This window comes from Camponotus vicinus, unplaced genomic scaffold (genome assembly GCF_025532165.1).
Source record: "Camponotus vicinus isolate PSW18456_S1 unplaced genomic scaffold, iyCamVici1.0 SCAF_1, whole genome shotgun sequence".
NCBI lineage: Eukaryota > Metazoa > Arthropoda > Insecta > Hymenoptera > Formicidae > Camponotus > Camponotus vicinus.
The window spans coordinates 34,840,576-34,867,603 of record NW_028141945.1 but is presented as its reverse complement, the minus strand read 5'-3'; the positions used below and the strand labels follow the sequence as shown (position 1 = coordinate 34,867,603).

At 38.7% G+C, this 27,028-nt stretch overlaps 1 protein-coding gene across 1 annotated transcript in view; it reads right to left on the bottom strand.

Moving 5' to 3' along the window:
- Positions 1–2,636: 2,636 nt before the first annotated feature.
- LOC145963504 (opioid-binding protein/cell adhesion molecule homolog) overlaps positions 2,637–27,028 on the bottom strand; it is a 281,149-nt gene continuing 256,757 nt past the window's right edge. The window contains exons 6-9 of the mRNA XM_083085532.1: positions 25,390–25,600; positions 24,860–24,971; positions 24,231–24,409; positions 2,637–4,759 (exon numbers count right to left, since the gene is read on the bottom strand). Coding sequence (XP_082941658.1) covers positions 4,650–4,759; positions 24,231–24,409; positions 24,860–24,971; positions 25,390–25,600 — 612 coding nt within the window. The 3' untranslated portion in view covers positions 2,637–4,649. The remainder of the gene's footprint in view (positions 4,760–24,230; positions 24,410–24,859; positions 24,972–25,389; positions 25,601–27,028) is intronic.

The window sequence follows — 27,028 nt, the reverse complement described above, 5'->3', positions numbered from 1 at the left end:
GAGCTCGTTCTCGTGATTGACGACGATCGTTTCGTCGGGAACTCTTCTCCAGGAACATACAACCACGTCGCGCCTTCTCATCTCGTTCGTCAAAACGGAGATTGCTTGATCGCCTGTAGAGGTGCGCAAAATTTCATCGCAATCTGTCGCATCTAGTCAAAGTCAAAAATTATCTCACAGCAGCTTTTCCACTGTGTAGTCAGAAAATTATTATAGTTGCAAAATTATTCTTTGGAAGAATTGATTTTTGAAGTAAATCCTGTATTCTTGTGGTCCTTTGCATAGATTGAGAAAAAAGTAAGATATATGAATGAAAAAAGATTGATCGTGTTAAATTAAAAAGTTAAAAGAGATTTCAATGACAGATTTTGCATTCTCTTTACGCACTTCTGATTCACACGAGTAAAACATAAAAATGACATGATCGGAAATGATCTTTTTTTATTTACAAGGCTGTGTGCTATATCTTCGTTAATCACCTTCCTCGAAAATCGCTTTTTAATCTTGGATTTAATAATTCGCACAAAAAATGAGTAATTTTTTTATCTCGATTTGTATACCAATTAATTTTGCCCAACACGATAATTATAGCAATTAAACAATTGAAATATGAATTAAATTTGATAATTGATATTACAATGTAAGCTTTTCATTTCTTCTAATATTTAAACTTCCTTTGACGGAAAAACTCACACAAAGACGTGTTTCAAAATTTCTTTCAAACCATAATCATCGCGAGATAGTTGATTGATGACGAAAGTTTCGTGTAACGACTGCGTTTTAGTTGACGCACTCGATTGATCTAACAAGAGTGTAAATTAGTAAGAATTGCATTGTGGTTCTTAGTCGAATAGAGTTACAGCGATCATTTATCGTTACATTCAAAAAAGTATGTACAGTACGGCTATTCATGGGTCGATCGCGCTGCTGATAATGCATATCCGACGTGCATCAAGTTCCTAAAACGATACTCGACACGAAGACCGTTTTTGCCAGATGGAAAAATAGAGCAAACAAGGCCATCGAGGAAATTTTTTTCTATTTTTATTGTTATATTATCTACAAAATTTTTATATTGTCAGTGTGACATTTATTTATTTGACAGTTGACGTAATATAAAAAATAGGGAAAGAGAAAGAGAGAGAGAGAGAGCAGAAGATAATTTAAATTTCAAGATATAAAAATAAAAGTAATAGAAATAAACGAAATCTATTGTGTTTTAATTTATGTTTTTATTGTGAAAATTAATTCAAATTTTCTAGATAACTGTTATTTGATGTACCAATAAAAATATATTTTTGGAAAGAGATGTATTTATCTTTATTTATAGTAAATCTAAGTTTCACTCACTTGCCACAGATTAATAAAAATGCAATAAAATTATATAATAATTTTATCGTAAAAGCGTGTCTAATATAGATCACTATAAGTTTTTATTTGTCTTTCTATTAAGGGTATAATTCAAAGTTTTTAAATTAATTGACGTAATATAAATAAAATATATTTTTGAAAAAAGTCTTAATCAATACTGTTCACAATAAACAAAAATATAAAGTCAGCAGTTGTATTTATGTTTATCTAGATATCTGATACTTTTCCAGCAAATGCAATGTATACGAGATGCATCGCGGTATGTTTGCATTATTTGTATAATTTTCTACTCGCTCACTGAAAAATACAAAATAAATCCAGATAAACAATTAACAAATTACCTCTTCTCGATTTTCCCAATTATCAATTTTTAATAACTTTAAATATTTTATCGAGCAACGCCATGTAAGTCTCTTAAAAATAGTATGCAATAATTATTATTCGGAATGATGTCGACCTACATTACGTTCGCAAACACGCCTCGGATTTCTCTATATGCTACGACCGACCCACTGCGATTGGAGATCTATGGAGACGTATACACGGATAGATCAGTACGATACGACTTTTGTTAATCACTTAAAGTTTAACATTATCTTAACGAGCGCAAATCCGAGCGTCTACGCGCATTGTCTCTTTGCCGGAAATTCGGAAATCCTATTCTCGCTTTCGTAGCCGTAGCCCTTTACGTCAATCTATCCGCTTAGCATTACGATCGACGTGCAAACTCCACGCCCGTGACGCGAGATCTTGATGTGATTAAAAACGTGTGCCGGATGTGCAGCCGAACATGCGATAATTTGAATGAAATCGATTTGCGGCGATGGAAAATCTCAACGGTAATAGGTCGGATCAAGATATTCAGAGAGACTTCACAAATACAGATTTCAGATACATTTAATCAAAGCTGCGATTTAAGAGCTTTTTATTCAATTGAAGTCAACGAGATCGAGGGATTAGCGCACGTATCGAATTGATCACATCACCGAGTGTCTGTTTTCCGAGGGAAACTTTCCGTCACTTTCGTGACCGATATATTTCCCACGTCGACGGACTGTTCGGATGCCGCAACTCAACGTTGGATGGAACTTTATTCGAAGAACATTCCGGGCGCGTCAGCTGATTGCTAACTGCAACCGCACGCCCGATCGGGTGACACGATCATCTCAGATGGAATGCAATTAATTTAATATATATATATATATATACACACACACACACACACACACACACACACACAGACACACACACACACACACACATATATATATAATGTATATGTATGTATGTATGTATGTATGTATGTATGTATGTATGTATATGAAGTGCGATAAATTAACAATGTGCAATTTATGTATATAAGTAGGGATAAAAAGAGTATATTATAAATGTGATAAACAATAAAAACTAAGAATGAAAATAAAATTGAGCAGCTTTGATTACGAGAGAAAATAGTCACACGTAAAACTAACATCTAAATGCGTGAATCGGAAACGCGCTGCTTTGGCATAATCGAGACCGCAGCTATATCAGCTATATATCAGCTCACCCTATATCGACCAGGCCGATATTTCCCTCTCGCGAACGATGGTACATCGAGAGTGAGAGAGAGAGGGAGCTTAGTTATATAACTTATCGGGTCTATCATATGCGCACACGGATACGCGGACGGTCCCGTGACCACAGCGTGGATCGACGACCCCCGACCTCGTAAATTCCGCGTTCTGAGATGCAAATGGAACGTCGGGCGAAACTGCGGGCGTCCACCTTAGTCGAGCTACGAATTTCGCGCGGTCCGTGCCGCATAATTCAGAGATACTTTAGTCGCTTTTTCGTCTCTCGAAAGGCGAAAACCGATTATTGTCGTGGCCAATTTCGTTTGCTAGTCCGTAATAAGCGGGAACGATCGAGGAAAATATTTATTCGACGAAACTCGAATTTAATAAAAAGAGTGTTAAATCTTAAAGGAAAACTTCGATCTTCTAAATGCAGCGCAAGAGTAATAAATTTATTTATTATCATGCAATAGATTTATAACGTATATCATTTATTTAATCAGTGTAATTAATTTTTTTCTATTCTTAAATAATAATAAACCAAAATTAGCTGCTTTATAAAAATATAATATGTGCGTAAAATAATAATTGTGTATTTTGAACTAGAAAAAAATACGATTCGTCAAAATTAAAATACGAATTTTTGATATATCTCAATATTTTAGCAGCGAAAATAATATTGTATTGTTACAAAATTGTAACATACACAAAAGATGATTCGCAAACAATTGTAAAGAAATTGCATCCGAGAGCCGTCGACGCAAAGTTTCAGCATGTCAGAGTGCACATCCGGCGTCTTATGAGACATTCGTATGACGCAGCGCGTATATATATCCCGGAAGTTTTCGCGAGCATGGATAAGTTCGACGAACCTCAAAATATTTGTCCTCCACGAGGAAGAAGCGATACCGCATCCGGCGACCAGAAATTGAGTGGAATTCCCCGCGGTGGTTTTGCCAAGCGTATCTGGGTCGCTGGTCGGTCTGACGGTCCGGAGGACGAAAACACGTTGATTCTTACCTCTGTGAATCTATGACAGTCAGCTGCGTTCGATAGATCTTCATATATAATCTACGCGCGGAGGGATAGAAATGCTAATCCCGTCGTCGCGAATGTCGACGTAAGAGAAATCATTCGCTCTTGTCGAAACGCATCACTCGGTTCGTTGGTCCTTCGAACACTCGCTACTCTCCAAGTTCGATCGTTCACGCAAAAGTTCGTTCGTCGCCGCATCTTCGCGAATTCATCGTCGAGTTTACACGAGTTGTCGTTTTCGATAACCGCTTTGCAGTCGATAGAAAGTCCGACGTGCGATCGTTGCAGCATGTACCTCATCGCATAAGTATACGAATACGCGCGATTGCACGGGACACGGAGATTGCTTGAGGAAACCACGGACAGAACCGGCTGGACTCGTGCACTCGAAAGCGAGAGCAAAGTTGACAAACTGTTTACGCACGTTTTACCGTTAGTCCCCGCGCATCATCTTCTTCCTCGTTCGCCTCCCTTCGCGCACTTTGCTACTCCGGCGATCGTAATGCGGAAAGAAGCTCGAGCCGATTTATACAGAGTCCAGCAGGTGGTGGTTAGCGCGCGGATGGTGCGTCCCTCCCCTTCTGCTCTCACTAACCTCACACCATCCTCGTAGTCGTTCCCTCAATCTCGCCTGGGTGAAACTATATCGGCCGTACTCTCTTACTGCAGCGCCTCGTGATCGACCAGTCACCTCGCGAAGGAGCCGGCGTGCAGGAGCAACAGGAGTAACGCGAGCGTCCTCGTGGCCGCGCCGCTGTTGCTAGAGTTCCCGTGTTGCATGGCCGCCGGATGCTCTCCTGAAACCCAAGAAAGCCGCATGCACATAAATTATTTTGCAGACGGAGACGCAGGCGGTAGGGGATGCGGCGAATGGAAAATTTACATCCCTCGTCCGCGCTTCGTTCTCTCTGTTCCTTGAGAAACTTGCATGAAAAGAATGTATACAGTACGATTCACGAGAGATCTCCGATCTCTTTATTTTAATCATGAATTCTTTAACAAATTTGATGTATATGTCTCATCCATCATTATTTTAACGATTCAAGCGCGAATAAAAAAGAGATGAAATCTACGAGAAAATGTATCAAATTAAAGTTATAAATAAACGGAATTGATTTAATTGCATATGGTTATGCATTCGTATCATTATCGAGAGCGTTATATTAGAATAGATTTCCGCATGCGTATGATAATCAAAGCAATACTAACGTTTATTAGAATAATCAGGAATAATTAACTGTAATTGTGCGAAATTAACAACACATTGGTTTGTATATTAATTATTTTCTATTATAAGTATACATAAATATTTGAGAATATCACGGTGAGCGAAGCATGTGCAACTTCGTATATCTATATATAATTCGTTTTACGAATTGTGCTTTAATTAGTAATAAATAGAAGGATGTGTGTGGCTGATTGTTGATCAAAATCTAAATCATTTGTAATTAATTGTCTATCAAATTATTATCTCAATCTCCGAGTAAGTTTATCGTTTGTAAAATAGGTCAACACAGACGCAATTAAATTTTAAGCCAGCAACGTGAGATACAAGTGAAATAATAATGATAGCGGAGCGAAAAAAACTGGAGATCTCTACTCAGATATTCGTGCCCTTTCGCAGACGTAAGGCCAAATGTTTTCACCCAAGGCAAAGTCGAAATCTCCGTCGCGCCGCGTATCGATTTCGGATAAATCAAATATTCAAGCGGACATTTACGTTAGATATTGCAATAGCATTACTATTTGTCCTGGATGGCTCGCAAGAAACAGCGAGATTCCTGAGAAACTGCGACTCAGACTAAATGTTGACGCCAGCGGCGCTTCCGCGTCGCATTTCGCAAGAGTTTGCAGTAACCAAGTTGCATTGATACGAGCGCATTCGGCGTAACGGCGTAAGCATGAGGTCGCGCGTATCCGACGATATTAGAACTACCTTCCGTGAACTGAACTCACCGAGACAAGGAGGAGGGGAAGGAGGAGAAGGAACTATAACAGCGGATCCTTGGAGAACCTTACGCGAGAACCCTCAGGTGCTGTACCAGTAATCACTTATCGGTGGCTCGAAGTTGCCGTCGAACTACGAGAGTTCTTCTCCTAGTTCTTAGGTAGAGAGAACGTAACGTAAGTGTCTTATTCAGCCACAATACTGAAGTTATTATTAATGCAACGTGTTGCGCGGATATCGCGAAAGTTCATTACGCGAGATACTTAAGTGCGTTATATATTTATGCAGTTTCTTAATAATATTTAGTTGCAATTACACAGAGTTTCTCCTTGCGTTGCACGGACAATTAGTCATATCGCTACAATGCATTTAGGATTGGCACCAATCAAACTAAATGTTATTTTAATAAAGATTATATCTCGATTGAGGGAGAAAGTTGTAAGAAAATGTGACATCAAATGTTCAATCTAAAAGTAGGATAATTCTCTCTCTAATAATGATTTAGATATTTTAAATTTTCTAGTCTCTTTTTCCCAAAATTTTTAAAGCGCACAATTTATACTATAAAAATACTGTAAAATATCACTGATAAATTTTCAGAAAGCGTGCACGCGAAGCGTATTTTTCTTTGACAAAAAACTTTTCAGAAAATTTCACCTGTAGCTATCTATGCAACCGCTTGTCCTACGCTGATGGAATTCTAGAGAACATAAAACCTGAGACCGGAGATTGATGCAAGACGTCGCGCTAGAAGATCAACGAAAAAGGATCAAGCGCGCGCTCACTTGAGCGAAAAGGTTGAATTTTTTTCGACCTCAGTGCACCTACCTACCGCAGTTCCTTCCTCCCTCCCTCTCACCCTCTTTTCTGAACGTATCCATTCGAGGGGATGGATTTCTACGTTGGAACGTATTTTTTTCCCCTCCGCTCCGACGTTCGTCTGGAACGCGAGCTAATTTACGACTCGCAATTCGACGTACGACTGCGCGGCCGCAAAAAGCGCTCATTTTTCAGCGAAAACGAGCATCAGCGTCTCGGGGAAAAAAAGAAACTAGAAGAGAGAAGGAGAAGGTAAAGGGAGCGATGGAAAGAGAGGAAAAAGAAGCGAGTGAGCGACTCGCGAAGCGGCGACCCGCGGAAGTAAATCGACAGCAGGAGGGATAAAACTGCTCGGGGTTGTTCGATGGAAAGAGGCATCGACGATACATTCTACGCTCTTACAAGATGCTGATGTAACGCAGCGCCGGCGTTGAGTGCTTACATAAGTTCAAACACAAAATGCATGGCGCGTTGCGGTGGAGTTGTATTTAGGATTTTAATTTATTATACAAGAGGGTATATATAGAGTCACATCGTTCATTTATCTTCCTCTTACTACTCTACAAATAAATGATTTCCTTTCTAGCTTTTCTGAGGCTTTCCTTTAAAAGCATCACGATAAACATCATTAAGTGTGATGAAAATATAATTTCATACAATATAACTCGGCACATAATAAAAAAACTATAACTGAATGAAAATTATTATGCATTTTCAGAATAATTATTTGCATAATAGTTTTCTTCCTAAAATTTTTTTATTATTGATTTCAATGGAAATAAAATATTAAATACAGTAGTTGTAATAATTGTAAGTTGCAATAATTTTTTGGAGCATGTTATTAATAAAATAGCATTGAAAAATAATTGTAACAATCAAAAGAAATTTGCTTTTCGGTATCATCAAGATTAAGAAATAATAATCACCATTTCCGTGAAAAATAATATAATATCATATATTTATCGTGATTACTTGATTGATTAATTCTAAAGCTAAAAAACTCATCTTACATCACAGATTGAAAGATTGAAGCAAAAGATTTTATAAGGAATTTTTAAGGGAAAGACATTTTATTATATTAGAAAGAATCCGAAGTGAAGCAAGAGTCTTCAGAAAATAGGGCAGCCTATTATTTTTATTCGTAATAGTATTACATTGTTACGCAAATCGGAGTACACAGAGTATCGTTTAATTATTTTATATTTAATATATTTTTGAAAAAAAATAAACAAAAGGAAAATTATTAATCCGAATATATCGCGTATTTTTTTGCAATCCATACATAGCAATTTTGCACTGCGGGTATGCTAATAGCGCGTTTTAATATTAACAAGCGTAATCGTTGCTGCGTACTCACGGATGCGAGACAGATAAACAAATAAACCACAGCGAAAATCGACGGAGATAAATTGCACAAAACTTGAACGAGATATCATATGTACGTGGAACAACAAAATGGCGAATTTCCAACAGTAACCTCGATAATATTTTCACTCCTGGATTATGAAGAAAAATACAAGCCATCTCGAATAATAAGAGCGAAAATATCGAGAAAGCATTGATAAAATTGTTACATGCTACAGTTCCCTAAGTATCTCGAGAAAACCGATGAAAATTATTTTATTATTTATTTAGACGCGGTAATTGTTTCACTTTAATATATGCCACCGTCGCGCTCAGTTACGTAACGTAATATTACCCAATGCGATATTGGCCGAGCTCTTGAATCAGCGTTAGCAACAACGCGACTGACGTTGATAGATTAACCTATGGTCGATGATAATCGCATCGCGAAAAGAAAACCTAATCCTGATATCGACGTCGACGCGATTTGCATGCTTGCGATTTCTTGATTCGCCACATCGAAAGTTTTCTTTCCCTCTCTTTCTCTCTCACACCAATCGTGAAATTTGCGTAATTATGAACGCATCCATAAATCCGATTCGCAAATTTTGACTTTGACGCTCGCGCAGCCGGAGTCGTTGAATCGTAAATCAAACGTGTGTAATAGAAATATCGTGTATGCTTTTCGGTCACTTGAGCACCGTTTGATTTTGGTCCTTTTAGAGTAAATGCGTTTTATGCAAATAATATAATAAACGTTATACGGAATCGCCGGAAATCCTATTACTTTCGTTATGAAAGGGTGTGCCTTGCCACCGCAACACGCAGATGCAATTATCGTTTGACTATAGCGAGCGATGTTGAGTTGAATGGCGTATAATATTATAGATAGTTAAATGTAGTTAAACTTTTACCCTTTCATCAGATGACTCTTGTTTATAAATTAGAATAGATTATGAAATTAAACATCCATAATTTACAGAGTAATAATTCATAATTTCTAAGATTTATTATTTAGACATTTAAGAGTACCTTTAATCAATTTAAATCTTTGCAAAATTTACAACGCAAATAATCGATTATATGGTATAACGATCGATCGAAAAAATAATCTTCGACATTTAAAATATCGAATGTCAGGCAAAGATTCGATCGATTTCGATTAATCGCGAGATTGGCAATTTACCGGCGTTGTTTGCGGCCGTATTAGCGATCCTATGTGTGCCCGGATATTCAAAGGCTAGGCTCAGAGATATATGGTACCAATTAGCAAATCAGTTGTCGTCAATGTTTACTCGTGACTGATGAAGGCGGTGATATCTCGCTGACAGTAGCGCATGTGAACCTGACGTAATGGCGAAATCAAGCAACCGAAAATTTTCGGTGAAATTGCGCACAGTCAGTGAAATCCTATATTTTAAGTCAGCCGTTTTAGCTGCGCGCAAGCGAAATGGCGTAATTTCATTCACGAGACTTGCATTGTCTCTCATACGTGAAATATATAATCATCGGTTAAATGGATTTAGTTAGACGAGAACAGGTCAAACGACATTTACCAGAAATTGCAAAAAAGTTACCGTAAAGCTCATAATAGAATTTCGATTAAAAGACATATGTAATATGCTAACATTCCAACCAGAATAATGTTTTATACAATATTTGAATAACATTAATTATGTTTTTTGAAATTACCTTGACACGCTAAAACACGGTCAGCTTTATTCGTTGCCGGAGATGTAATCACCGCGTAAAAATTTCATGTCAATATGCAATTAACATTAAATTTTTTTTACATTAATGAAAATTGTTTGCATCGCACACAAAGGCGCGCGCGCGCGCGCGCGTGTATGTGTACGTATGAATTAATTTCCCAAAAATTATTATTCAGTATTCCGAGTAATAAAAAAGTGTAATCAAAGCGCGTGCTCGGTGTTATCACAAGCTCGGAATTTCGTCGGTCGGATGAATACATTGAGCGTAGAACAGCGCTGAGAATTTTTCTTAATCGCGGCACGCCGCTTAATAAACCGCGAGTTATTCTCGACTCTTTCTCTCTCGGCTTGCTTTTTTTAGTGCCTCCACGACTTTCGAAGTGCCGCCTTTCGTACGGTCGCTTAAATCACGGTTGAACTTCCGGGCGCGCGCCTCGAGGGGGCACGTTCTTTTCTCTCGTCCTTGAAAGTAAAATATTTCTGCCCACCTACTTGTATACCTATGCGGGTACCCGACGATCCCCGGCCGCCGTATGGACCTAACCACCCTTATGAAAATAATCTCGATCATAAAACTTGTCGAAGTAGTTTCCCCGCTACATCGCGAGTGCGGGTTGCGCCGCGGTAATCCCATTAAGGCGGCCTGATTTGCAGCAGCGCGAGTGCCGGGACGAACGGAAGAAAAGAACAACGAAGAGAAGAAGGAGGGTTGGGGGGGGGGAGGGCACGCTCTCTTATACAAGGCAGCTGCCGAGAATTATTGCCCGTTTTTTACGCGACATTAGTGAGCGAACATCCGGCCCGACGACGAATAGGCGGCGCGTTAATACAATGTAACCCACCGCGAGGACACACTGCGTCGCGAACGAGCTCGTAACGCCCGCGTTGACCTTCTCCAGGCCATTCATCTCGAAAGGGGCAAGCGCTGAGGGTCCAGGAAGGAGGAAAATCCGACCGCCGTTAACTTCACTCCCGCGGATAATTCCGAAATACGCGTATGTTCGCTCACTGTGCGCAAGGGTGGGTCTACGTGACGTCCGATGAAACGAGCTTGGAAGAGTCTCCCTCTTCATCTTGACCATTGAATTAAAGTATTAAAATATCGAGCTAGATTGGAAATTTAATAAAAAATATGAGCATATAATCTCTTTTAAAATACTGAAATGATTGAAATGAAATATATCGCTCTTGCTCCATTTGAAATCTTGCAATCCTTGCTCGTGATATTTTAACGTAGTTGATCGCGAGAAAGTAAAATTTATATTCAATTTTCATGAAATATTTCCGCCTGAATAAGAAAAACTCAATTAGAAAACCGTCATAAGACATGATGTTTCCGTGCATTGTTGCAAAAGCCGATATCTTTCATATCTAAATATGCCGAGGAAAATCGCCAAGACTTGTTATGTCGGAAACAAATGTAAGTTACGGATCGGTGATTCCTTCAGAGGAATGATTACCTTGCAAAATGCAATTTGTTTCGGCGAGGCAATAAAGTCTGTGTAACGTGAAAACGCAAAATCCGGCGCTTTCTCCTGCTGCTGAGTACTGAAGAATGGGAGAAACTGATTCCCAGATTCCCCGATTATCGTTACTGCCGTGCCGCTGGAAGTTCGTTGCTGTAGTTAACGCGAAGAATTCTCGGAATTGCGCGTGCGAATAGTTTCCGCCGCGAATCGATCGCGGCACGTAAAATACCGTGCTCCGACCCGGACAAATCGCTGGAGAGCTCACGCGTGGGTTGCAGGTCGAAATGTAAAAAAAAAAGAAAAAAACGCATACGTAATTTTCGCCTATACGTATCATACATCTCGGTTAAACGAAGGTATTTCGTAAATCCGTGCTCGTTAAATTTCACGCGTGTCTGTAAAAGAACATGCCCCAAATACTCCGAAATATATTCGTACGCGAGAATCGAAATAAGAAATGTTCAATATTGCACCATACATTACGTTGCACGGAATGATTGCAAAGCAGGATGTCACAGATGTCACGTTCTCCAAACCACACAAACCACTGGGAATAGTGGTAGAGCAATGTTAAAAGCGCTGAAAATAACAATATTTATTGGAATTCATAACACTTAAATTAAGATTGAGAATAGCGTTTTGATAAATTATACTTGATGAGGCATAATAAAAAGAGAATTTTGTGTTATTGAATAAAATATTTCTCCACGATCTATCCTCATTTTCGCTGTTATTTCATCCTCAAATGTGCCAATGACATCGCGAAGAAAGATTTTGAGAGAGAATTCGTCCCTCGTGCAAATCGTGACAAATGTGGCTGCATCTGGCGGAATTCTTTTTGTTCGCCGCGATGTAATGGAACGAAGATCTAATTTCGCGCATTGCGCCACGAGTGGACGTAGATAGATCCGATTGGGCGACTTAGCGCAAGCCACAAATAGTTGGAGCAATCAATCTCCATCGAACTTATTTTGACCAGATCGTCGGATATTTCGCGGCGGCATTGAAGTTTGATTACTCAACTATGAATAGTGAGAATGACATATGAATGTCGGATGTTTCGAGAAAGATGACTGAAGAAGCACGTTCATCCTGACTGGATAAAAGCGTTATCCTTTTGTAATGGAAGGTCTTGTTTTTTTTTGTATCAATAAAATGTAATTTTTTTATCGATCTTCTATTGACTTCTCGACAATATTGCGTTATGCACAAAAGCGAGCTGTCTGTAGCTCGAGTTCGGGTATAGATTTCAGAACATCTGTCGACGTATCGCATTCACAGTTATCGAATGACACAATGCACATACGCGTAATTTGAGCTATTGCGGTATGGCCAAAACAGCAAACGCGTTTCATTGGTATCGTTGGATGCTGACCGTATGCTTGATTGACGAATAGTCAAATGTCCCGTTACATTAACAAATCGAACAACGAACAGCGGTCATGTATACTTAGGACACATCTATCCATCTTTGTGATGAGTTTTTTAATAAGTATTTATTTATTGCGCGAGAATTATTCTTCTCGTTAAAAAGAATTTTTTTGTTTCAATTTTTACAAATTAAAAGCTCTAATACACATTGCACCGTTCGCAAAATTTGCACAAAACTAGTAAAAGTGCTTCATTTCATTGAATATTAGTGTACAATCGTTCCATTGTGTCAAGTGTATTGAATAGACATTTGAATTACAACGATACGAGAAATTTCACAACGCGTAGGTCGGTCGACCATAACGATTCAACGGTCATAGACGTGGATCGTTTGAAGGCGAAGGATGGACAAAGAAGAAAGGAAATTACGTCGGAAAGATTCGCGAAGGGATAGTTCGAAGAAAAAGCTCTCCACGTCGGAAAATCCGCGGTGGCGACAATGGCGGGCGAACGGATTAAAACTTCCTCATCGGTATCGCGGGATAATTGGTTTAGTTATCGGAGCCTTCCCCTTCCATCTACCCCCCCGTCTCTCGACACTGTATCGCGAATTCGCCGACCCTGGGTACCTCGTCTGGATATCGACGTCGCTTTCCACGCCTCCGCGCACACTTTACACTTTGCGTTCTTCTCTATCTGCTCCTTTAATCTCGCGCATTCGCTTCGCTCCGCTCGTTTCGCTTCGCGTGGCTCACAGTTCGAAATCATCCGTCCAATCTTTCTTTATGGGCTCGATGTTTTCCTCGGTCGCAATTCGCGCCGATGACAGATGTGTTTTGCAACGAAAACCCTTCGCAAAATTCGCGAGCGTAAAATTACAGGATGCGCAACATTTTAATGAATAAATGTTTGCAAGTATCTTTTGACGCACCTTTTCATAAATAAAAACATGTTTCTATCTAGGGAGATATCTAAAAGTATCATGTATAATAATATGATTGAGAATACACGTACGCAGAAAATAATATAAATTTACACAGAAATCAAATTTTCCAATTTCGTCGACGGTAATAATGAATAGATTTTTTATCGAAATACTTTTAGAATAAAGATTCTTTTAAAAGTACAGAGAAAGATTTATTATTGAAGATATTAATGTGATGACAAGATTAAGAATTTTAATCTTGTAACAATTTTAATCATGTAAAAGTAGTAGCGATGGCTTTGAGAACAATCTTATTTCGACGTTTGATCCTATTAAATCAAATCAAGGACAGATTGGCAACAATCCTATTAAATCAGAGCGAGAACAGATCGACAACAATCGAGAAATAAATACGGCTCGTTAAAGCGATGAAATTTTCTCTGGATAGCGATAGAAATGAATCGAGACCTGATAATAGCATCAAAGGATCGCTCGTACGTCAATATAAGAGAGGAAATATTTCTCTCCTATCCATCGCTATTAATTGACAAAGTATGAATGTACTTGAAACATTTTATTGATAACGATGTCAAGTTACGATACCATAATTCGGTGGCAGTTACCGGTTATCGTTTTCCCATCCATCCGCTGCGCGCGCAATGGCCCGTTTTCATTTGCCTTTATCCCTTTTAATATCGCCGCTTCCATGTCCAACAGCTGGCGTTAAGCAGATCAGCGTTCCTGTCGCGGGAGTTAATGGCGAAATGCAATGGGTGCGGCAAGATAACCGTTTGTTTCGACATTATTCATCGCATTTCCTCTTTAATTCCACTGACGCCATCGATAAATTGAAGTTTATTACATTATTAGATCGTTATACGTCAAATTAGTATTAATAAATCGCTTTAATATTTATATTGGTATTGATATTTTGCGATAAATTGATGTAAATAAATCACTTGATTTACCAATTTGTCAGCATTGTAGTTGAACAAGCTTCGAAACTAGTTTACACGAATAATTTCGATACAAAAATCTGCGACTCTATGTGTCTGTATCTATTTAATATAAAATACACTGTATTATGCAGTAATGTATTATATAATCAATACTGTGAAAAAGGCGGCGTTCTCGAATTTGATAGAATTAGACGGCGAGAGAATGAAAAGATAAAACTAGGCAACTCTCTTTCGTGTCATGATCAGAACCAGCAAGGCCCATTTCTCGACGATAAAATATAGTAACCGATTTTGCATTATCGCGCTATGTCCCGGCCTTAATTATGCGAGCGTCAGCGTTGAAGCACGGTCATTTATTGCTTTCAACGCGTCGTAGGCGTTCCTTCTGGTGCACCGGCAACATGTACTTGATAAGCCAACCGCGGTTTACCTTCGTACAGCGTCGACGTAAGGTAAATGTAAGGTAAATATCAGTATATCTTTGAAACCATGCTCGACTCTTGTACAATTCCTTTTCATATATCACTCTTTTGTATAATATTTTCCAAGAGCTCTCTCTACTCTCTTTATTCTTTAAAAAATTACCTTCCTTCAGAATTTTTTATGAATTGTAAAAATTTTTGTATTTTCTAAATGATTGCGGAATAAGACTGGAACATCCTGCACAATTTGTACGTTCGTCTTAAGCTATAATCCCCTTGAAATTGATGACTTGAACTTTTAAGAGATATTCAAAGTCGCTCGTTACGTCTTCTATTTCCTCGTTTCCCGTGCGAGGGACGACCTCAAGGCTGTACCAAGGGATAGAATTTTATCCTCTCCTAAGCATTATCGAAACAGACGGCGCTATCGAAACGAAGAGAGCATCGTCGTAAGTGTTATCGACAAACGCTTTTTCCGTTTTTCTGAGTTTCGTAAGCGCGTCTGCGGGCAAAATTGCGGCTGCATAAATTTAAATCACCGATGCCGTGTCTTAAGATCGTTTGATAGAGAGCAGACCGGCTAATTCCCCTCGTACCAAAACGAGATGGTCCTTGATACAAAGATCTCTAGGACTAACCGAAGGGGCAAGTTAAAATAGTAAAAGTTTCTTAACTACGTCTGCAATCGTTACGACGACGAGATGAAGCAACTTTAATTGGGCCGTGTAAATATACTCTTGGCACCTCGCTTAGCTTTAATGCTCTTCTAGTTAATTGGTATTTATTTATGTCACGACTTTCAAAAACTATTCGAAATACGACTTGCTCAAAATTCGCGAGCTTTTCTAATAGTCTTCTTTATAGACGTTGTTATCCGGTTATTCGCGGACACTAGCAAAACTATCTAGATATTTGAATAGTTCTAATAATAATCAAAAGATCGGATATTCGGTCGATATAAAAATACCAAAGTTTATGCTGATAAATGTAAACCTCGATTCGTTGATTCCGATCAGAAACCTTCATCCATCACTTAGCTTATTTCGTAACGACTATCTTGCACGCAAATCGAACATAGACCCGCCCTGCCTTTAATTCGTGTCTCCACATTGACTTCTGCTTAAAATAGAAGATAGAGTAATGACGAAGCGAGATAATAAAAGAAGGGTGTCAAGAAAAGCTAAATGATTGTCGCGATTATTCCGAAAATGCGTCGATCGATTCGCAATCGGTATCGAAACGCAATCCGCGGCGGCAAATTCCGTGGAAAACAAATTGTTTTCCCGTAACACCGTCCGTAAGCTCACTCTCATAAGGGCTAAAATCATGGCAGTAGTCCAGGGTGCTAATGAAAAAAGCGTGTTTCCAACAGTACTCGAACTGTCGCGGAATCGTCGTGTTTCGCTACCACTCGAAACAAAGTGTGGTAGAAATCGATATCCAGCGTAAAAAACATGGACCAACAAGTTCAGAGCCATTATCCATTTTCCATCTACGGTACGCTGTTAAATTTAGCATAAATTTAACAGCGAAAAAATTAAAACAATAAAATTTGAACAATAAATGGTAATAAATATATAAAAAGGAAATACATTAAATATATGTATAAAATATAAATATAATAAAATATATCTAAAAATGATAAATTTGCGCAAAAATATCATATATAATAAAATATAAAGCGAGATAACATTTTTATGACCGAGCAGAGTAAATCTTGAAATATTATGGATTGTTAATTGCGCAAAATAGCAAGACTACTTCGCTTTCTTTGTCGCAGATGTGTAAAATAAGAAACGGAACAGATGTATAAAATAAGAAATGGCACATTAAAAAGTTTAAAAGGGGATTACGCTAATGGGCATGCCGTATCGTAACGTAAAGTACGCGGCAACACTCGGAGATTAACTCTATCATCCCTCGACAAGTATTTCGCACTCTCCGCGTCAAATCACGATCGGAGATTACAAAATGTTCGGCGCGAATAAACCGTTTTCCTATAATCCCCTCTATATAAGCCCCGTTATAATTCAATGATGCTTGCGTGTATTTTACAAGTTTGCATATTTTTCCAGAAAATTATTATATTCTGCGCGCGTAAACACAACATATATCTTGCGAATTTTTATGTTTTAAATATATTTATAAAATTGATTTTAATTAATTGTTTATTCATTACATGGTGTTCTAAATATTTGTTTATTATTCACTCTCTCGACCGTGATAAATATCGTTAGGCGATAAAAAATGTATCAAAAATTGCATGTCACGATGTTATTTTGACGTTTTTCAAATGACGGTAATGAATATATGTCTCGAACATATGTCTTTATGCGTAACAAAGCAGTGAGAATGAAAGTTAAGGCTAATGTTTACAAAAACTTTCAGCACTCAAGAAATAACAAAAAACAACGAGCGCGAAGAAGCTCCCCGAAATCGTCTTATTATTGCGTCGCGAATGTCGCCTGTCGATCAAGTTCGCGACAGAATGAGGGATTACGAGTGGCAGAACGCGCTGAGCAAATCCCTATTCTGCAAACTGCCAATAACTCGTTGTCAGTCGCAGCACGTACCATGTCTCAAAACGAGGCGACCGTATTTACGATGCGATTTCATGACGTAATAAAAAAGGGTCGAAGGTAAATCGAGGAGTCTATAATTCGTCTCCGTAAACTTACCGTAATTCAACACTGGATGGCGAATCGCTCCTCGACCTTGCTTACGACCTCTAAAATTGATGGCGAGATCGTATAAGCTTATACAAAAATTGCCTACTGAAATATCAAAAAGCTCAATAAATATTTTAGTTCAAGGTTGACGAGAGATGCCAATTTTTTAATTTAAATACACGAGCCATTTTGCTTGACAATAATTTGCAATTTCTTTAAATAAGTTTTAAATAAGTAAAAAAATGATTAATTTTCTAATTGTAATGCTAATAATGAATAAACATAAAAACTTTCTCTGTTATTTGATTATTATTACACGGAACGTTTAAGTAATACGAGAATTAAAGTAATACGAGAATATTCAACGCAAGCAGTAAATAAATCATTTTTATATTATTCTCTTTCTGTAATTCGACAAGTTCGATTGTTCTTGATGTCGGAACATTCTTTTCTAAAGTAGATGCCGACATCGATCGATGTCAAGCAGAAAAATAGGCGAAACTCTTGATTGTTGTCCCTCGGAAAAATGAAATAAAGTTCAATAACGATTGTGCAAACTTAATTAAATATAAAATAAAATAAAATAAAAACTGTAAAAATTCGATAAATAAAATTCTAGCTTCGCTTTCGAGCCAAAACATGAGATATTGACCGTTTTTGCAACTCGAAGACGCTGACACATAAGAAACGGACTGACAAGTAACAAGATGGCGTATAAAGGAAGGTGCGACGAAGCACCCTCGTGGAAAGTTTGTCTTGCAGTAAGATAAATAGAAGCGAAGTGGGACATGAACCTCTTTGAACCTCATTGTCCATCTAACAAATCTAACATGGTGATGGCAGCGGAAGAATTTTCAACCTATCCTCCCTTTCTCTCTCTTTCTATCGCTATACCCTCTTTTTGTTTGTCATTGCCCGCCATTGCTCGCCATCGTAGACGGAAGACAATAAATCCTGGTGCGCAGTTACGGCACGGAACGCCGTTAACTCCCGATAATGGCTCTGTATTAGTTTCGTCTCGTTTGATCGCGAAACTTTTCTTATTCTCGCACTGTCGGGAGGGAGTCACGTCCGACTGTAGCCCGACAAGCTCCACTTCGTCGCCATACTTGGTGGACTAAAATCCAACGATCGGCTTCGAAGGCGCATCATACGCACGATTGAACATACGCGATCGTGTGCATAAGAACCTTACGTCTGCGTCGGTCTTGTCACCTCGATTGCTCGTCGAGGCAAATTGAGGATTTGTTTACCTTGGCAATCGTGTCGGTTGTCTTGATAAATTCTTACGCTGTCATGTGGAAATATCGTTCCACGTAGTACAAGGTGTTTGCGGATATCTACATACCCTTATAGTCTTAGAATAATTTCTGATACGTGAGTAAACGGCATCCTGATAAAAGGCCGCAAACACCGTTCTCGCAGAAATAACATATTTCGTTGGACACGAATTTAATTCTAAAATAGTGATATGTACCTCTATTTCTACACATCCTGTTACGTCGCGACAATTTATTTGAATATTTTGATTGAAAATTTGTTTCAGAAGTGAACTTAATAAAATTTTAAAATGAATAATTGTTGAAAAACAGTTCACAAAATATTATACAATAAAAGCGACGATCTAAATGTTTAAATTAAAATGTTATATAACGCGCGGTATGATTTTGTTAAATACTTCATCAAGTAAATGTTTCTATTAGATTTTGTAAAGTTTGCATGCATGCAATTTCTCTGGAAAAATATCTCTGAATAATTTATTTTCTATATACAATGCCATACAAAATTCGAAATTAAGAGTGCTTAAAAATATAAAAACATTGTTTTTTTTCAAAAATTACTTTAAATATTTTTTTTTAATTTACATAAAGTAAAAATATAATAGAAAATAAAAATGAATAATAATTTTCCTTCCTGATTTAACCAGATTTAAGTCGCGCATAAATATGATACTTATAAAACTTATATTTTTATTGCTTTTGTCCTTGTATTTATATTTTTTGCATTTCTTTTTATTTCATCAAATTTATGCTTTTTTAAAAATCATTTTTTATTTTTTAAACGGTACGATATATATTTTGCATTTCAAATTATCTATAGATCCATATTTAAAAAAAAAATGCTTATATTGATTATTAATCAAGTTTAATAGTTATTAAACAAGCGTTAAGAGTTATGATTCGCGTCGCATGTATTTACGTAAAAAGAGAAAACGTTTTATAGTATCCCGTCTCATAATTGATAATTGATTTCTATGAGGGTACGGGCAACATGTATAATTTATCGTTCTACGCCTTGCCGAAGAACTTGGCAGCGTTTCAGGTTGCTGGAAAGTTAACCGAGGTCGCGCAGATGTATCGACATCTACTATCCCGGCTGCGATCGCGTTGATAAATTGCACGTTATTATTTTCGCGCGAGTTGCACATGCTTACCGATCTAACGCCGTTCATATAAATATTAATAGCTCTAATAATAATAGTTTACTAGGAGTCACAAACGCGTCATTATCAGCTGGAACGAGCGAATTAAATTATATAGAAATACTTAATCTTATTTATTTTCTCCTTTATGTCGATATCCTATTTATTCTTCGATAAAACGATTTGTTTTCTTTGTTTCTATATCCTAGTGGTTACAATTATAATCGGCGCAAAACGTGGCAGCGCGTCACGTGTCAAAATTCAAATTCGTAGAAACAATATTGTTCGACGAGGCAGTCGCAAAATTATCCATCCCGCGTATTAGACCGCATGCGCAATGATAAGCAAGGCAGAAATAATTTAATCAAAATCGCACGCGTAGCACCATGATGCATCGATGCAGAATCGCACTCTGCGCGTTGACAGATGTTTCGGCGACCGACAGCGAGTTACATTGTATATTCAGATTATCAGGGATTCTCTCTCGGACGAAACTCTCTCAAAGACGCACGTACTTCTCCCTATCGCAACTAATTACGCATAATGCGCCCGCGGGCAGCTTTGTTATTAAATACCTCAAAACTCGTTACTGAAATATCGCGAGCTACGCGCACACGAGTTGTTACGAGATGTGCGCGTTGTACGCGCCATCTCGCACTTTAATCTCCGCGCCAACATTATCCTTCTCGTAATATTGTTCTGATCAAAAGTCTTCCTGAGGGAAGTCGAAGTTGAAATGCAAAGGGAGATATATATACATATATTACTCGCGTCTTTGCCCACGTTTCTGCGCACGTGCGGTACTATTATGTATAACTGTTCTCAGACCTGTGACCGGGGGTAAATGTGTATTCCGCGTATATACGATGGCTTTCCTGTAACTTCCACAATTTAACTCGCGGATATTGCGGTACATCACGTAGTAACGAAGTCCTTTGATAAGTACCGCGGAGATTACGAGGACTTACGTTTCCGCGCCGTGTCGCACAGGACATTTCTCGACAATCCTTTCGCGCTGCGTGAAATTTTGGTCGCGCAAGAAGAGATCGCGGACAGAAAGAATCGCGATGCGGAAAATCGTTTCTGTCTGCAAGTTGGTCTAAACTAATTACGACTTCAGTTCAGGTCGCCGACTCTAAAACTTTTTCCATTTATGTGTCTCCCGCGATTAACATTGCAATTTATATTCAAGAAATACACAGAACAATCGTAATACCAAGAGTAGGGTGACGCTGAAAGGGTTCAGGCGTTCACCCAAAACCTTTGAAAGGCGTTCTGGGCCACAAACGTTTGCTCCAAATATACCCGCCGCGATTTACTTCCAATGACTGCGATATTACTTCCGATAACTACGGTATTATTTCTGATAAGTTCCGTATTATCCTGCATGGAAATCAAAGTACGGGAGAGAGAGAGAAAGGGAGAGAAAGATATTACCCAATGTATAACAGTTCGCGCAATCTCTAACAACGTGCAGTCTCTTGACGTGCATATCTCAGGAGTGCTCGCGTGCTGCGACGAGACATGCGGACGTGAGGAACGTATATACGATGGAAAGAGAAAACACACTTTGGCGGGTAACCCAGGCAGGGATTTGCATGGGACAATATCTCGACTGATTTATCCCCCTGAGTCCGAGAAGGTGGAAAAGGGTAGACGTGTCCGAAGGATTTATTTCTTCGGCGTTCTGCGCAGCGAGCCGCGCATCGTCGAGAAATAAAGAGGAGCCGACCCTTTTCCTCCCCTTTGCCCCTCCCTCTCCTTCCTTCTCGACAAGAATATCCGGTTTATTGCCGCTTGTACGCAGGGACGCGCGATCACGAGTGCTGCGCGCTGAGCGGAGCGCATCGACGCGACGCTATACGACCGACGACGCGCGTTTACAGCCTTTACCGTTTAGTTTATCGGCAGAACACTCTTCTCCCGACTTCTCCTCGAACCCTCGATGGGATTTACGGCCCGGTCCGTAAAGTCAGATTACACTTACTCCGCGTTTCACTCTCGTGACTTTTCCCTCGCCTCGCGCGCGAGATGTCGCAATCGAGATGTCGTACGACTTTGCGTTCGTCCAACTGTAGTCGTCTCCCGACAACGTGCCCGCGATGCCGTTGTCAACGTGTATTCATTCCGCGGCAATCTCGGTGAAACGTCGTAAAAAGGGAAAAAAAGTCAACGCCCCGCCACGCTCATAGTTGCCACTTCGTTTTAAAAATGTATTTCTGTCCGTTACGACAATTTAAATGACGTTACCCGGAAAGCCATTTTGACGCAATAAAACGAGACTATTGTTGGCTTTTGTAAAGACTCACTCCCTTCTCTCTCCCCTCATGTATTTTCAGTGGACAATATAACTGCCGACAAAAGATTCATGTCAGAGAGATGAATTCCGACTGTTACTTCTAAGCTCCCGTAGATACGCACGTTGTACACGATTTTGCGAACGCGTCCGAGGTCAATGCGATAACTATCTGGACGAGGGCGATGAATCAGCCGAATTAAATGACCAGGCTTTCAGGACTCTGTAATTTCGTTCTTGCCCCATTTACGTTGGGTCCAAAGAAAAGTAATAATGATAAGTCTGATAATTTAGGAACGAGCAACGCAGAAAGAGAGACGATGGGGAAGTTGACAAATACAACGTTACGCAGATGTTCGATTAACGCTTCTTATTAATAAGTCGCCTGTCGGATACCCCCCGATTTAATCGACTTGTTCGACGAGGGAAATTCGGGGATATATTACATCCCGTAATTCCGACAGGATGATTTATTCGTTTGCGCGATTTAATCAAAGTTATAATCATTTCCCAATGTTTTTCAACTATCACGTCGTACTTATTAGTTCTCAAATGAAGCCGCGGACCTAATTTCGATGACTCCGCGCACAAACGTGAGAGGGCATGAGGGAACGGTAGAGTTAGTTGGAGACTTCATAGTTTGTCGTTAGATGCGAGTATATATATAGTTTGCTTGACGAGAGTTTCATTCCGGCAAGTTCTCGCTCGGCTTTCCCCGCAGTAATTACTTGTAAATCTCTTACGAATAACGGCAAACGCGAGATTAATTCCGTCTACGAGGATGCGTAATAATTGATGTTCTTACAACTACTAGAAGTTAAATTGTTAAAATTGCTAAACTTGTGTAATGAATCTTTTTCTCTTTCTCTCTCATTGTTATTGAATCCTCCCTTCTTAAAATAAATTGAAATTTTTATTCCTCTAAGATTCTTGTATGATTCGAATTACATAATTTACAAACACATGTTTCGCTCAAAGGAATATGCAAGTAAAATAAACCAGAAGTAAATCAGATTGCACGCTGCAATCGAGCGAGTTAAGAGAAAATCGATGACGCGCAGTCGAGCGATTTAATTTCGCTTCTTATGATTCTGCCGCTTGCTTCTACTGCAGAAAATTTCAATTTATTTCGCCGATTCTACGTCGGGATCGAATGTACGTCTAAACTTTCTCGCCATGTACGCGCACACACATTTTATGCTGATGTATTATTTATTCAGACGCGATAGAAATTGTTTCTCTTTAACGTCTCCTTCAAGCGATCCACAATTTCCTTGAGTAATATTGAAAATGTTTCGCCAGGAACTTGATTAAAACGCGCAAAGTTGTTGGAATTAATTAATTGACTTTATACTTCCGCGTTTCTGGCGAAGCTTATGAAAACCTTTGTTAAATTTAACGGCAAATATCGCAATTGATTATACGTTACTCTTTCATATCTCGATGTAATCGATATATAAATAAATTTTAAGAAATTATCAACTTATATTCACAGCTATAAAATTGTTGATAATTTATTCTATGATACTGACACTTATACTTTTAAATCAGAAAATGATAATTTGCCGAAAATATCGGATGAGTAATATAAAATTTTTTTTTATAGAGAAACGTTAATATTCTTATCAATATCGCTTGACGTTTGAATATATCTCTCGTGCAATTGTAACGTTTACATTTGCATTTTACCTAAGAGCTGACAATATTTATATCACTGTTCAAAATTTTATTTGAAATATCAGCATCCCGAAAATACCCGAAATACAAAAGACCAATAAAATATAGATCAGTATATCGATATTATTGAAAAAAGTATACGGAGAATAATCGCGTCATTTCGAGTAATTATAAGTTTAGTCGACAAATAATTATTCGGTAAATATTTCGTTGATTTCATACAAGACTCACCCACCATTGAGCACGTGGACGAGGACGCTGGCTGACTCGGCTGTGGATGGCGCACAGGTGTAATTGCCGGAATCAGCTGGCAACGCTTTGCTGATCAGAAGACGTGACGTTCGTGTTTGTTTCTCGGTCACGACATTAATGCCTCCGCGTTGACTGTAATTTATCACATTGTCGCCCTTGTACCTGTAAAATTGCGAATAATTGGAGCCGTTAGTAGTATAGCATAGAATATAAAATAAAGTAAATCTTAAAACAGCTGTTTCTGAACATGCTTGTTTTTATTACCAAATTATCAAATATAAAGTATATACGAGTAAATTGCACGGATATCGCGGTGTAAGTGTTTTTAGATTAGCAAATGTAAAAAAGACACGAAAGGATTTATGAGAATCAATGCATTTGCGAGGGATCTGATAGTCTAAAAATCATAATTTCAAGGAGCGTAACTCCGTCGAAGATTCACTTTATCCGAGATTCGTTTTACCGAGCATCCATGTTGAAATTTTTCGATAAAGTAAATTCCATCGAATGGGGGTCACTGTAAACTTGGATTTCGCAAAACTCGGCCGTGTCGAAATATACGTGGAACAAATTCAATCGCGCTATCGTCAAGGGAGGAACGTTCGAACTCACCAATAGATGAAGGATGGTGGTTCCGGCGTTTGCAGTACGATGCAGGTCAGATTGATGTCGCTCCCGCTTTTGATGTAGAGCTCTGAATTGCCGTTGATCTTTGCCTTCGAGACTGCACACGGGAATAGAACAAAGTTAAAGTGGTTTTTGGCCAAAGTACGCTCGGCCGAATCGACGAGTAAAGCCCGAACTAAAAAGTATGATCACAAATTTTCCTTAAACTGTCGCAAAGCTGCAATTAACTTGCGTCGAGAACGGCCGCTTAAAAATTCACTTAGGAAATAAACGGCTTCGAAAACTAGCGTTGGAGCGCAGTATGAAACTTGTGTAATAGCTTTAAAACACAATCCCGACATCTATCTTCATAAGCTTTTTATTTTTTATCAATGAAAATTACGCGAACATAAAATATTAGGAAATTACTTTTAATATTTTAAAATAATTTATACATATAAAAGTTATGTGATCTCGATTGTATAATTTATTCCATAACTTTTTACTTTTTTTAAAAAAAAGAGACGTGTACGCACCTACTACGCTCAAGTTAAAAGCTTGACTAATCTTGGGCTCCGTCGAGACTTGACATTCATAGATCCCGCTATCTCGCACTTGCGGCGAACTGATCTTCAGGGTCCACTCGTCGCTACCATCGCTATGTAACGATTGAAAACGTTGGTCGTTTGTGTACGTTAGAATGCCGACAGTAAGGATATGTAAATCCCGCTGCCTGATCCATGAGACCTGTGCAATCAAGAAACACCTGCTGTTGCAGCAAGATACACCAAACTAGACATGGAGCCGGAAAGTTTGATAAGTTGCTTGACGCAACTCACATCTCACGTTTCTAACGTACATTTCGCAAACTTGCAACAATATCGAAACAGAAAAGAGCTCTCTTGCTAAATTACATATTCGTCCTACATAAATAAAAAGATTTAAAAATTTGAAAATTCTTAATCGCGTAATTTTCAATCATCTAAATGATATCGTGCACACGTGAATGCAACCAAATTACACGTATGGAAAGGAAACCTTTGACTGATAGCGATTGTTATGCGACAATCCATAATTTGCGCGTGAAGTTAACCTCAGGCGAAACGCGATCGCAACGGTGTAATCTGCGTCGATCACGTTGATTTTACCATCGCAGATATAAGCGTTCATACGCGTGTATGTGCATAGGTGCACGCGTTATTGAGGACCGATGGCTGTGAATGGCGAACGGAATAGGCGCGGGGGAGTTAAAAGGGGCTCCGTTGGGAGGGGAAAGAGAGGGGATGAGGATGGGAGAGAAATTTGATTTATCGGCGATTACGATCGGTGATTGGACTCTGACGGGTTCCTGTGCGTCATGCGGTGATGCATGAGCAGCGGCCGATAACGCGTAATGTCACCATTTCGCCCGAGTGACCTATGCGCCTACCCGCGAAATTACTTTGCATTAGGACGGCGAGTGATGAATACCGGGTTAAACAGTGGTCCGAACCACTCGTTCATCTACCAAACTGCCCGAAAAATAGATATATATATATATATATATATAGTCCCTAAGCGACTATGTACTTTTTATGTAGTACTTCACTTCTTTTTGATCTTTTATAACGTTCGCTTATACACCACATTTTACCACTTTGTTCAAGTACGAACAATAGCCGGAAGTTAACAAAATACGAGCAGTGACTTTATTAAAAAAAATTGGACGTTATTAAAGAAAAAAATATAAATTACTTTCCTCGCAAAAATTTGCTCTCTTTTGTTCTCTCGCAGCAATATAATATTAAAAAAGGTCATTTTCTACGGTACAATTTGATTGTATTCATTTAATAAATATTTAAAAACATCAAATATAAACTTTCCTACTTTTTTTTCTCGGATAAAATTTCGTTAAAAATGACATTTTACAGCGCGATGGTAGATCTGGTGCGATAGCCAGAAATATCTCGACGTTAACGAGATCATATGTTAATGTCTTCCCGTAACTTTCTAAATATGTGCAAGAAAGTGTATGCGCGTTGGACTGTGAAAAAGTTATACTCACCCTGAAAGTTTGCGTAGACGGGAAGGGAGAAGGAAGGGTTATGAGAAAAAAGATTGCGAAAAAGAGTTACAAAGGCCTCGGCGTGCAAAGATCTGAACTAGGTTACTGTAAAAGCGCGAGGTGACGTCGCA